Genomic DNA, 12,707 nt, shown 5'->3' with positions numbered 1-12,707 from the left:
CAGTTACCATCTGTCTCATCAGTAAGCCCTCCACTGAGCACTTGCCTAGCAATGTGAGGCACTGGGTTAGATTAGTATTTTAGAGCATAGTTTGAATGACAGTGATTTCAATGACAGGAATTTTTCCATGTATGTTTGGGTTCTCAAGTTTACAAATTATAGTTAAAGGAAAACAACAACAAAAACCCTGACCACCAGGAAAGGCATATTAGGAGTGTAATTCTTATACATTTCTAAGATTTTCTTCCCTTCTTTCCCAAAGCCTCATGTTGAGACAAATAGAAAATACAGACTGTCCCCAAAGCACTTATGGTCCTGGAAATTTGTTCCTCTGTACTTGAGAGTTGTTCAGGGAAAACTCTCATTTTGTCTTGTTATTACAGTAAGCTAGAATTATTGGATAGCATAATGCACAAAATGTAGCAGTAGGTGCTTAATAAATGCTCACCAATTGGAAGGTGCTTATTGATTGGCAAAAAATGCTGTATAAAATAAAAGTGAACACTGTAATTAGCTACCAGACTAAATAATATTGAATAAAATATGCTAGCCAACTTATTTTAGGTGATATGTTTATTAACTCGGAATCACTTTTGTGAATGATTTTACAGTTGTACATCTGGAAGATATAAATGGTTAGGAATTATTACTGTGGTTTACTGTACAGGAGAGTACAGGGTAAAACCCTGCTAACATAAGAATCATTATGTCTCCATTTTTTTCGGGGGCCTCCAATACCAACGTAAGAAACAAACAATAATCTCTGTGCTTAATGACAAGATGCGGGTAAAACATTTTTCAAAGATGTATAGTCCTGTGACTCAAAATATACACACACACTTACACATATAAATAATATTTTATGATGTGATTAAAACCTATAATGGGCTGCCTGGGAGTAGTGGAGACTAGCACTTAACCTTTAGAAAAGAAAGTTCATGATCAATGCTGGCTCTAGCCCACAGCAAGAATAGATCTCTTTGGCTCAGCTGTATACTGCCTATCTTCAGGACTTAGTTGTGAGGAATGTTACTTGTGTATAGTTCCACTGGAGAGAATCTGGAAACAGGTAGTGTGAAACAATGAAGTCAGTGTTCACTTCTCCTGGCTGTAGAGGAAAGAGGCAAACAGCATCTCCCTGTCCCTCCTACCAGTTTGCTTGGCTCATCTTATGACACATCATATAGCTTTGGAGGTTCCACAAGTCTGGTTTCTGCAGAAAACTCCAAACTCCTGCCTTTATAGGTTACCTCACGAGGCCAAAAGGTATAGGCTCTAGGATCAGGAGACAAGGAGGCCCATCTCTTCCTCCTGGCCAGCTCCTCAGTCCTGACACAGGATATGGAAGGCAGAAGCTACTTAAACTGTTTTCCATCCAACACCTGACTGACCATTAAGAGGGATGCCTCTGAGTCAGAAGATCTCAGCTGAGCCACACCAGATTCCTGACGCACAGAAATGGTAAGCGAAGAAATGCTTTTTTAAAAAAAAATTTTTTTTTAGGTGTAGATGAACCCAGTACCTTTATTTATTTTTAAGTGGTGCTGAGGATTGAACCCAGTGCCTCACACATGCTAGGCAAGTGCTCTACCACTAAGCTACAGCCCCAGCCCCAAGAGATGCTTGTTTTAAGCCACTAAGTTATGGCGTAATTTTTAATGCAAAAATAAATAGCCGCTATACCACTTTGTGGAAAGACATGTTAAAAGAAAAATTTTAGACAAAATAAATTTAGTAGTTTATTCCAGCAAAGATTCACGAATCCAGTCGTGCTTAGAAGCAAGAGAGATTCCAGGTGCTCCCCTGTAGCATCATGGGCAGTGAGCTTTTATGAGATCGAAAGACAAGAAAACATTTGAATAGTTCAGAGTGGAAAGGCCCTACTCCAGGTGAGCTGGTGGTGTCATTCTCCTGTTCCACTTGTGAAGGAATGTGAAGTGCTCTCTCACCCCTGTTACTACTTTGTAAAAATAGACATAAATAACAAAATTAGGTGTTAACACTTAGTCACTATTACACTGGCTTTTTTTGGGGGGTGGTGGTGGTAGGTGCTGGGGATTGAACTCAGGGGCCTCGCACATGCTAGGCAAGTGCTGTATGACTGAGCTAAGGCCTCGCCCCAAGTTTTTCCTAGATGTCAGACTTTAGACCAGGTGGGTACCAATCAGTAGTCAGGGTTGCATTTCCAATACTCAAAGGCAGCTTCTCCTTTCTTTTGGGGTCTTTTATTAACCAACCTAGTTTGATTCCCAAACATTTGACTTTAGATGTTCCCTCTCAGGGACTGGGAAGGCCAGCTCTAGATTTTCTGTCTGCTCTGAAGAATGCTCTGCCTCTGTCTTCTGCCACTAAGTAGGGTGGTGATGACTTGATGAAAACCTCCATGATTTATAAATTACTTCAGCCCGTCAAGCATTTTCTGACTTATTGGTACTTAACATCTGTTGGTCTCAGTAACTATGCCTCAAAGGATCAATGCCTTGGGCTTTCTAGTCAAACCTTTTAACAAAGGTAGACTTTGACAAATCCTAGGGCACTTCTGGACATTATATAAAACAATTGTTTTGGTTTCTTTTGAGTTTTATGATACTTTTGCATTTTTAAAGATGTTTTAAAAATTCAACTCTGATCTTCTCAAAAATTTTATTACGAAGGATGCCTGCATGTGATACATATTTAGTTTCCTTCCTGGAAACAAAATTTTTGGTGGTACTAGGGATTGAACCCAGGGGTGCTCTACCTCTGAGCTATATCTCCAGCCACATCTTTTATATTGTGACAGGGTCTTACTGAATCGTTGAGGCTGGCCTTGACCTTGCCATCCTCTTGCCTTAGCCTCCTGAATTACTGGGATTACAGATGTGTGCCACCATGTCTGGCCAAAACTAAATTTTCATAGCATGGCCCTTCAGTCTCTTAAGGCTGACTCTGTCCCATGCTGGTAGTACCCCATAGTTTCTTTTGAAACATCCTAGGCACCTCGAAGGAAAGATCCATACATTGGAAAACAGAAACCTGCATAAGCATTCTTGTGCCTGAGCTTGGCCAAGTTGGAAATGGAAAAAATAAGGTGGTTCTTTTCTTCCTTGTGTTGGTCAGCTTTGCATTGCTGTGACCAGAATACCTGATAAGAACAACTTACAGAAGGAAAAAATTTTTTTGGTTCAAGGTGTTAGAGGTTCCTGCCATTAATACAGGAACTTTTGGGGACACTTCATATCCAAACCATTATCTAATACTCCTCTAAAGAATAACTCATTCCCAGTGATTAAAATCACTCCAGAGAACTCTCCACAACTCTTCACAAAACCTGAGCCACTAGTTCTCTAGAGTTTTTTTTTTTTTTTTTTTAAATAGTTCCTGCGTTATTTTCCTTTTGTGAAACTCAGCTGTTAGAACTGGAGGGATGACTGGCTTTCAATCAGACTCTGAGAGCAGTGACTGGGCTCTCCACAGGCTTGTGCTCCCCTGGCCCACAAGGGACATAGATAGCTGGAGTGTGGGTTCCAGTCTACACTGGGATTAGATGTGATCTGGTAAAAATTGGCTTTAAACTATTGATACCTAGCATTATTTCAAATGCAGTAGAGGTTACTTTTCTCTAAGACCTCATTCTTTCTACGTGGCTCACTATGTGGACCTCACTGTGTGGCTGTGGGCATCTGAGTAGACCCTGAGGATCCACAGGAAAGGCAGTTCTGTCACTTGGTGAACATCATGCTTAATATAAAGAAGTCTACAGTGTCACCAGGTAGTATGATCTTACAATACACCCATCGGTGTTATGCAATGTATGACTGTACTTGTTAGGGCCTCCCTGGAAGGTCAAGGCTGGTATCATGGATCTGTCGGTGTTTTTCATGCATACAGGCCTAGGTAAATTATATTAAAAGGTATTTAAGCTTAAGAAATGTTTTTTGTAAACAATGCTGGGTTATATGATCAAATGTACACAAACTAAAATTTGCGATGATGTTTTCTAAGTTTACGCCCCCCCCCCCCAAATCATTGTTTAAATTGTAGGTTCAATAGAATGCGGATACTTCTATAAAAATACATTTTATTTACAAAGATGGGCCATTCTGTGAAAGGATAGATGGTTTATTTTGGGGGATCATCTTATTACTTGCAGCACTAAAGGCAGGTAAATAAAATCAAACACTAGTTCCCCTGCCCAGAGCCAATGAATCATGAAAAACAAACATGGGCCACATGAGACAACAAAGCCAGTCACCCTTTACTTCCCTGTCCACTGTGAGCCTCTTGGAGAGGGCTTCTGTCACCCCTCAGCTACTCAAAAACCAGAGTTGAAAATGATTCTCAAGTTCAAAGGGAAAGTTCTTGCCTGGACTAGAAGATCCTGGTCACAGCTTCAGCTCATTTCCCTCCAGTGCCACCTCTTCATTCCTGAAGCCAGAGGATTCCAGACACACTGAAAGGCCTTTCCTGCCCTTCCTCAGATGGCTGGTGCTGGGAGCCATGATGAAGGACTGTAGGATCCCAGGAGTAAAAATGGCTCTTATGTCCCATTCAGAACTTCTGTAAGAATTTGAGGACAAGATCCCGTAGTCGCACCCTCAGCATCTCGTCATTGTCACAAATGATATGGGTTGAATCTTCTTCAATTTGGATGAGTGTCTCAGCTTCCTGGAGCAGAACAATATGGCCCTTGGCTGTGTCTTCCACCTTAATATCACTGAAGCCATGCTGTACAGGGAGAAAGAAAAGGAGAGGAGGGTGGAACTCTGAAAAGTAAGGGCTGACTGAAAAGGAAGATGATATTTTGAAACTGCAGGATCTAAAAATGACACTTCCTAGGCCTGACTAAACTCTAGGAAGAGGCATTTTGATATTCCTCAGTACAAGTCTTTTGATTAACAGGGCTGACCACAGCAACAGAATCCCACCATAGTTTCATATACTTTATAAGAGGCCCTGACATGCAAAATCTCATGAAAACATGACAATTTCTACAACCCATTTTGCCATCCCTGTTAAACCCATTCAGGTTTTTGTAAGAAACTTGAGTACATCCAGGGCCCCGTGTTCAGGAGTCTGGGATGCCAGGTGATTCTGGGCCTCTGCACCTGCACCCCCCCCTCCCCCCAAAGAGGCCACATCATAAGTTTCAGCTGTTGTGAGCTCCCAGAAAATGCTCTTCATCACAGCATGTACCAGTGACCTTGGGATTTGGCAAATCCCTTTCAAGGGGGAAGGAGATAGGCAGCAGGACAATCATCTTTCCAGCTGTCTCTAATGCTAATAAGTATGGAGTTTTCTTACAAATCAGGTATAAATTAGAAAAAGAAGTGAAGAGCACTGCTAGGGGGAGACTATTTTGTGCACTGAGCTCTGGCATGGGTTGGACAGGTACTGAGATTTCTCTTGCAATTACGAGGTAAGGCAGACAGGCCCAAGGGAACACTCAGCAGGGACTCACAGTTGGTCTGTGGATAAGCCAGGCAGGGAAAGCAAGTCATTCTCAAGTGTTTCAAAAAGAAGTCAAACTTCAGGCCCATGACCAGGGACCAGGAGCCCTGTAATGTCATGTGGAAGGTGGAGCCAATATGATCACTTAAGCACATGTAAGAGTTGAGGAGAGCTGGTTCAGAACATTGAAAGCTGAAACCTACTCAAGAGGAAGCCTTTATTTTTTAAGGCTAGAAAAGTTGGCAATTGAGATACTTAGTTTGAACTAAAGATGATTATTAATAGTTTAGCAGGGGACTTGTCTTTCTAGGAGTCACCAGAGTTAACCACACTTCTCGTAAGAGGTGTGCAACAGCACCATCTTGAAGCAATCCCTCTCCTTCCTCGTAAGCGCTCTAGCAATCACTGTTGGCATTAGAATTTATAAAGTCCTGAGGCTGAAGCTAAAATTAGAGAACTTTCAGGTTATAAGAAATCTCTTTTTTTTGGGAGAAGCAGCCATGGGGGCCCAGTGGGTAGAGATGGCTGCTGAGACAGAAAGATAGGGCAAGTGTGCTCCCAGATGACTGACCCTATCTGCTGGACCCATTTTCCAATTCCCAGGGACCTAGCATCATTGATCCCCTCCTCTGACACATCAAATCCTCCCAATTGAATAGAGACCTAGATCTGCTTAGACAGCCAGTGGCCTTTCTGTGGAAAAGTGTGGCTCCAGCATGGATAGATCCTTGTGTATCCTAGCCTTCCCTAGCCTGCCTCACCTGTTTTTGAAGATGGGCTGTTTCTCAGTCTTCCTGTTTTATAGGAAGTGGGTATGGAGAGGCATTTTGCTAGCTACCTAGCAGTAGTGGATGGAAGGACAGGATTGGTGGTGAGAAACAGTTCAGGGCTACCTGGAGAAGGAAGGCATTCTCTTGGCTCAACTCTGTAAACTTTTGCTGGTTCTGTCCCGACTGACCTTGGACCAGAGAAACATTAGAGGACAACAGCTTTTGGACAGTGGGACCTCAGTGAAAATGGCAACACATGTTCCTTGGAACTAGGGAATGACCACGAGCAACAGACAGCAGGGCCACACTCAGTCTGGTGTTTGCTCACCTTCTCCAGGGTCTGCACGAACTGCTCCACAGGAATGGAGCCGCTCAGCAGAGGCTTCAGCACTTGGCAGTCCGGAATGTCCTCACTCACCCGCTGCTTTCTCTTTTTTCCACTGGTGGGCTGGGTGGGTCTGGGAGGTGGCTAGGGCAAGGAAAAAAGCACAGAGCTCACTGAGCACTTCCTCTTAAGACATCCGTTTTGTTGTGTCCTGCAGAAGCCTCTCCTCTGATGTAGAGGTAGTGGGGGCTCTCTGACCTGCAGTTACCAGTGGTGTGAAAACGCACCCAAGTCCACGCTATCAGCTGGGCTCCATTTGAGCCAGTGCAAAACCATCCACATGGATCAACATCTTAGGTGCCTTTTAACAAAATTCTCTTTAAATTTCCCATCAATTCAATTTAATAGTGGTTAAGGACATTGGCTGGAGGGTCTGATGTAGCTTTGTCGTCTTCTAGCTGAAGAAACTTTTGTTCAAGAATCTAACAGTCAGATAAACTGCCTATAAAATGAGAATTTTAAGGGGATTTTGGGGGTATGAATAAGGAGAATGTATGTTAAGGACACAGCTCAGTGGCCAACATTTTAAGTGGCAAGCAGGAGCCCATGATATAGGGGCACAAAAGTAAGAGTTAAAAGTCTGAAAGGAATTCTAAAGAGACAAGTGCCACCAACCTGTGCCAGGCCTTGGGCTGAAGGGTGTGCTTGCATTTCCAGACCTTGGAGGGAGCGCCTGTACCTGCTACTTCTCAGGTCTCCCTTCCGCACCCACTTGGCCATGCAGAGGGGAGGTGCTCAACCAACACTCCTCCAGGGAATGCGCAGAAGTTTGGGAGTGATGCTGATGCTTCCAGAGCTGTGCCTGCCACTTAGGACAATGTTTGGTCTCATCTTCAGTAAAATAAGTAGAAAGGAACCCTTTGGGGCTGGGGTTATGGCTCAGTGGTAGAGCACTCACCTCACATGTGCCAGACCCTGGGTTCCATCCTCAGCACCACATAAAAATAAATAAAAATACAACTAAAAGTAAATATTAAAAAAAAGAAGTGCCATCTTTGCTTCAAATATGCACTAAGTAGCTTGGTCTCCAGTTTCTGCTACTTTGGGAAATGTTACCTAGGGAGCTGGCTCAGCTGCCAAGACCATCCTGAGGAGAGGGTCTCTCCAGGGTCCCCACCCAGCTCCCCACCTGCCCGAGGTACCTGAAGCACGTGCTTGTTATCTTTAGTGTGCAGCACAGCTGAGACAGTTGCCAAGGAGATGCCGGGTTTGATCTCCATGGGCACCAGGGAATCCGCGAGCTGAAAGAAAATGTGGGGTTTCAGGTGGGCTCCCTGATCAGAAGGGAAGGGTACTAAGCTGAGGTGTCCAAGGTCTGGAGTGAGGAGGCCACTGGATTTTGGCCCCATCTTCCTGGTAGATGGTGACCCAAAAGGCTCAGCCTGATGAAAAGGGTACCAAATCACACAAGAGGCTGAATCTCTAGTGAAGATCATTACTATTTTCTCCTTTGAATTGCAGTCTAAAATGACCAAATAACTTTTGAGGAAGAAAAAGAATTACAAATTTAAAATATTTACAATATAGGAAAACAAAAAATATAATAAATGCCCACCAGTAAATGAATAATTAAATATATGATACATTTATGACAGATCACTATGTAGTCCTTAAAACTGAAGCTTTTGGAATAACCTTAACCACATACTTAGGGTCAGATGAAAAAGCCCCCGAGGCACAATGCCACCACATGCTCAGTCCTCACATGAATATCAAGCAGATATCCAACAGCATTATTTCTAGTGTTGGGACTTGTTTTTTTGTCCTTTTTCTTAATAACATTAACATATCATGGGTTTGCATTATTTTTAAATGAACTGATAAACATTTTAAGTGTCTTAGTTTGAATTTGTAATATAGTAAATATCAATAGCTCTAACCCTCACAATCAAAAGCTCCCACGGATCCTAAGTTTTAAGGAGTCTTGAGACCAGAAAGTTTGAGGCCTGACGGCCAAGAGTATTGAAATCTAAATGTAGCCCTTCAACCCCAGCCACTGTCAAATGTCAGACAAAAATAATCCCAAGTGCCCAGGCCAGTGTCTTTCATTTTAAGATGTGAAAAATAAAATGCTAAAATATATTAAATCATTATAAAATTAGAAGTGGGAATAATGAGCTCAACTTTTATGTTAACAACAAAACCAAAATTTCCCTTTTTAGAGTGGGAAACCTGCTTTCAATTCTCCCCTAGTGGTGAAAAAAAAAGTTTATCGTGAGAGCCAAATTACTGAAACAAAACCAATCCAATGAAGATGCTATTAACCTAATGGATTTGGCAACTAGGAGTCTAAACCAATCAGCCATTACCTTAAAGTTCCAGTTGAAGTATTCAGAAGGACAACTGTGGAGGCTACACTGAAGGACTGATGCGTTACCCAGAGAGCTGTGGTGGGGGTAGGGGGGCACCCACGATGACACTGAACTAGTCACTGTGGCACCTCTCTCATGAAGGAGCTACACTTACAAATAGTTTAGCCAAGACAAGTCTGAGTTGTTGAATTCACAAGCTCCAACTAAAACAAATTTTTCCTTTAAAAAGAATTATTAGACTACAGACATTCAAAGGACCTTCCAAGTAGTCAGCTTGAGAAGCTATGTGTGTGTATGTGTATATATATGTGTGTGTGTGTGTGTGTGTGTGTGTGTGTATTTGTGTGTCTTTCCAGAACTTTATAGCTTAACATGTCTTTGACTTCCCCTTTTAAAAATCTTTATAACCAAATATAAGAAGATGAATTTCATTGCTTTGAAATTAAAATTTAGTTTGTGCTATATTTCACCAAGCTTGATAACTAGATGTGATTACAAATAACTTTTGTTGAAAAATTATTTTCAGCAGTTAAATCCCTTTTCCAAATCAAAGATTTACCAGACAGCACATGGGTCTGGCCTACCGGAGGCCCCTTGCCAGCCAGGTGCCTTGTCCTCACCTGCCTTCCCCACGCCTGGACTCACTGTAGCTGCCTAAACACACATTGCTGGCTGCCCTGCCCTGGGAGGATGCCCTCCCAAGGAGCTGCAGCAGGCAACAGTGGCTATTAAACATGATGACTGTCTACTTATATCTTCATAAAAAACATATGGCTCGCATTTAAAAACTAGTTCTGTGTTGCTGAATCAGTTTTATCTAAATTAATTATTAAAACTGGCTTGGGGTTCTCTTATTACTCTATTGTTCTTAATTAAGAAAACCACCCTGGTTAATTCTGGAAAGGAATCCATGTACCAGGACTGGATCTATACCAGCTTTGTCAGGCCATGGAAAAAGACAACATTCAGGACCTTGATCTCATCCAAAATCTGGATACAGTTTCTGAACCTCAAAACCCCAAAAGACTTTTGGGCACACTGATTTTTAACAATAAGTTTGCCTATTCCCCTTTAATATTTGTTAAAACACATTCATTGTCTTAAGAGGCAAAAGGAAGACAGACGCAGCCTCCAACCATGCTCCTGGCTGTCACTTTGGGAGGGGTCGTTCACCTTTGCTGCTGCCTTCCTCTCGGTGGAGTCACTTAAGCACAACACATTCAGATTGTTCCATGTGTACAATATACTTTCTGCTGTTAAAGCAGAAGCTAAGATTTCACAGAACTACATATCCAGACTCTGATAGAGAAGGACAATCATTTTTATACTAAAATGGATACAAGTGATAAGTTTAAACTTCTTCTTTTCTGGTCATTCTTATCGTCTCCATCTCTGAGTACAGTGAAACTTGTCCCTGACTCAATGCAGTTCAGAAAGGATGGGAAAAACCACAGCTATAAGGCAGTTAAGGACAGGGCAGGTACCAGTGTTCCCACTCTCCAGGGCCGACCCTGACGAGGCCTGCGGGAGCGCACTGCCGGGCACTGACAGGAGACCCTGATGATCCCACTTTTCTTCCCAGTTGTTTAGGAGGCTTTTTTTCTTTTCTTTGGTTCATTCATATTTGACACAAACTCAAAAGAAAGCCACCTCTGGGACAATTATTTCAGAGACTCAAGTGGGAAACCTGAATTTAACCATGAGAAAAAGAATGGCTCACCTCTGGCATGATTTCTATCTTTTCATATCGACGTTTGAAGGGCAGGGCGAGGACGTCAGCCCGACGATAGGACATGGCTGGGGGCTGGCAGTCGATCATGAGGTCCATCCTGTGTGACTGGGCTGGGGGTGGCTGGGTGTACTGCTCAGGGCAGACCACATGCAGGGGCTGAGGGCCAGTAGAACAGGGTCAAGGGAGAAAACAGGAAAGCAGAGGCAGCTATGAACAGAGCAACCCACTCAGGAGCCCATTCCTTGCCCAGCTTCCTGGGTGCTCAGGCCTCTGCTTTCAGGCCATATGGAACTCTCATCTTCTCAAACCCAATAACTGATGGGAGGAGAGAGGAGAGTGGTGTGGAGAAAACAGAATCAACATTCCAGAGAAAAGTTCTGAGTTGCCGGTTGTGCCTACGAGAGAAGCCCATGCCTCAGTTTGCATTATTTTTTTCACTGTATTTAAGTAACTTTCACGGTGACATCCATGTGTCTACTACCAACTGGTCGCTAAGCTCCTTGAGGTCGTGCTCTTCCTATAACACTTCCCACACGTCAGCTACTAACAAGCTCTTTTCATGCTGGTTTGGTTCGGGGTTTGGAGTTTCTTATGCTACCTGCAGGTCAAAAGGTATCATGTGCTCAGTTGTGTAGTCAATGAATCAGAGATGAAACATTAAAAAAAAAAAAGTCTTATTTTAAATCTTGAGAGAAAAACATAAACCAATGTTTAGTCTGGACAAATATCACAACTGTAAACAAATGGTCACTGTGTTATCTCTGCTTCCTCTTAAGGGTGTGGAATAAGGATTTCCAAAAGGCTAAACTGGTTTGGACTTAATACAGCATTTTTTCTTTTGAGCAAATACTCCCTCAAACTGTCCTTTGTGTCAGATCAGGCTGGGCAGGCAGCAACCAAAGTTGGCAGATTTAAAAGGGCCGCTGAACAGGCTTTATTGAGATATCACGGGCGGAACTTGATCAGACCCACAGAGGGGACAGGGGAAGGGTCTGAGGAGAAACCGAGTGGAAGCTCGACCAGACTCCCTTTCCAGGACATGAAGGGCTGTCTTTCTACCAGTAGCAGTTGGACTCTAACCCTACCAGTTGGACTCTAACCCTACCAGTAGTAGTTGGACTCTCCCTGGCCTCCTCCCTCGCTGCCACCGACCTAACATTTTGCTCTTCCTCCTGATTGGAAGGTAACTTGATCTCACAGCCCTGACTCCACAGTCACAGCCTGAGGACTTCTTCCAGGTTTGTTTCTTCTAAAATAGAGACCAGCTGGCCTCTGGTTTCCAATATTGGCATATGACTGAGGAGTATAAAGAGCACACAGTGGGCTTAGGGACTGGGATTTAAAGTTATTTAATGTAAAGGAAAAAAACAGGCTCTTAACCATTCTTTCCAGCATGTTGATGAGCACACAGTGGGTGTCAAATCATTCCACGAGCCAAAGTGGGCTCTCTCATCATGCCTAGAAAAAACCCATACTCTTTCCATTTAGGGCCAGCAACTGGTGAGCACCAGATTCCACTCCCCCTGTTTGCCTGAGGTTTTTCACTTCAGCTGTTTCTTGTCACCCTGCCCTAGCATTTTATGTAAAGGCAGAAGCAGGAGGACTGCAAGTTCAAACCCATCCTGATGATACAGATTCTACAGAGGAAAGAGTGCTTCTGACCTAACCCTGGAGAAGGAAACAGCTAATTCCACTTCCCTAACCGAGCAGCTGAGGCCAGAGGTAGCCCCATGACACCTCATTTATGTTCTTGGAGATGCTGAAGTAAGAGGAAATCAGAAGCCTTCCTCTCACCTGTCCTCAATGGTCTCCCCTGAAATTCTAATCAAGCACCCCACTCCCAACTGCCAAAAGACTTATTGTCATAGTGCACTGACTTTGCCTCTCTGCTCCCCCTTTACCCCAACTTCCCTTTCTCTAGGACAGAAAATAAAAAATGAAAACAAAACAACAAAACCCATACCAAACAAAACCAATTCTGTGAACGGTAACAGGTATTAACAAGGGTCCAATACACATTTCAAACAAACTGTTTTTAGTGAATATATTTCTATTTTTTTATTTCATTTTTTATTTTA

The 12,707-nt window shown here is 43.0% G+C and overlaps 1 protein-coding gene across 2 annotated transcripts in view; it reads right to left on the bottom strand.

Annotated features, from left to right (window-relative positions):
- Nucleotides 1-4,040: 4,040 nt before the first annotated feature.
- The window catches only part of Ints9 (integrator complex subunit 9), an 88,121-nt gene continuing 79,454 nt past the window's right edge, over nucleotides 4,041-12,707 (bottom strand). For both annotated transcript variants that reach the window (XM_076853516.1, XM_076853517.2), the window contains 4 exons: nucleotides 10,618-10,785; nucleotides 7,728-7,826; nucleotides 6,529-6,669; nucleotides 4,041-4,707 (listed from right to left, as the gene is read on the bottom strand). In XM_076853516.1, coding sequence (XP_076709631.1) covers nucleotides 4,531-4,707; nucleotides 6,529-6,669; nucleotides 7,728-7,826; nucleotides 10,618-10,785 — 585 coding nt within the window. In that variant the 3' untranslated portion in view covers nucleotides 4,041-4,530. The remainder of the gene's footprint in view (nucleotides 4,708-6,528; nucleotides 6,670-7,727; nucleotides 7,827-10,617; nucleotides 10,786-12,707) is intronic.

The sequence above is a fragment of the Callospermophilus lateralis genome, chromosome 4 (genome assembly GCF_048772815.1).
Source record: "Callospermophilus lateralis isolate mCalLat2 chromosome 4, mCalLat2.hap1, whole genome shotgun sequence".
Lineage (NCBI taxonomy): Eukaryota > Metazoa > Chordata > Mammalia > Rodentia > Sciuridae > Callospermophilus > Callospermophilus lateralis.
Note: the sequence above shows the minus strand (reverse complement) of the source record. Positions and strands in the feature narration are given on the sequence as shown.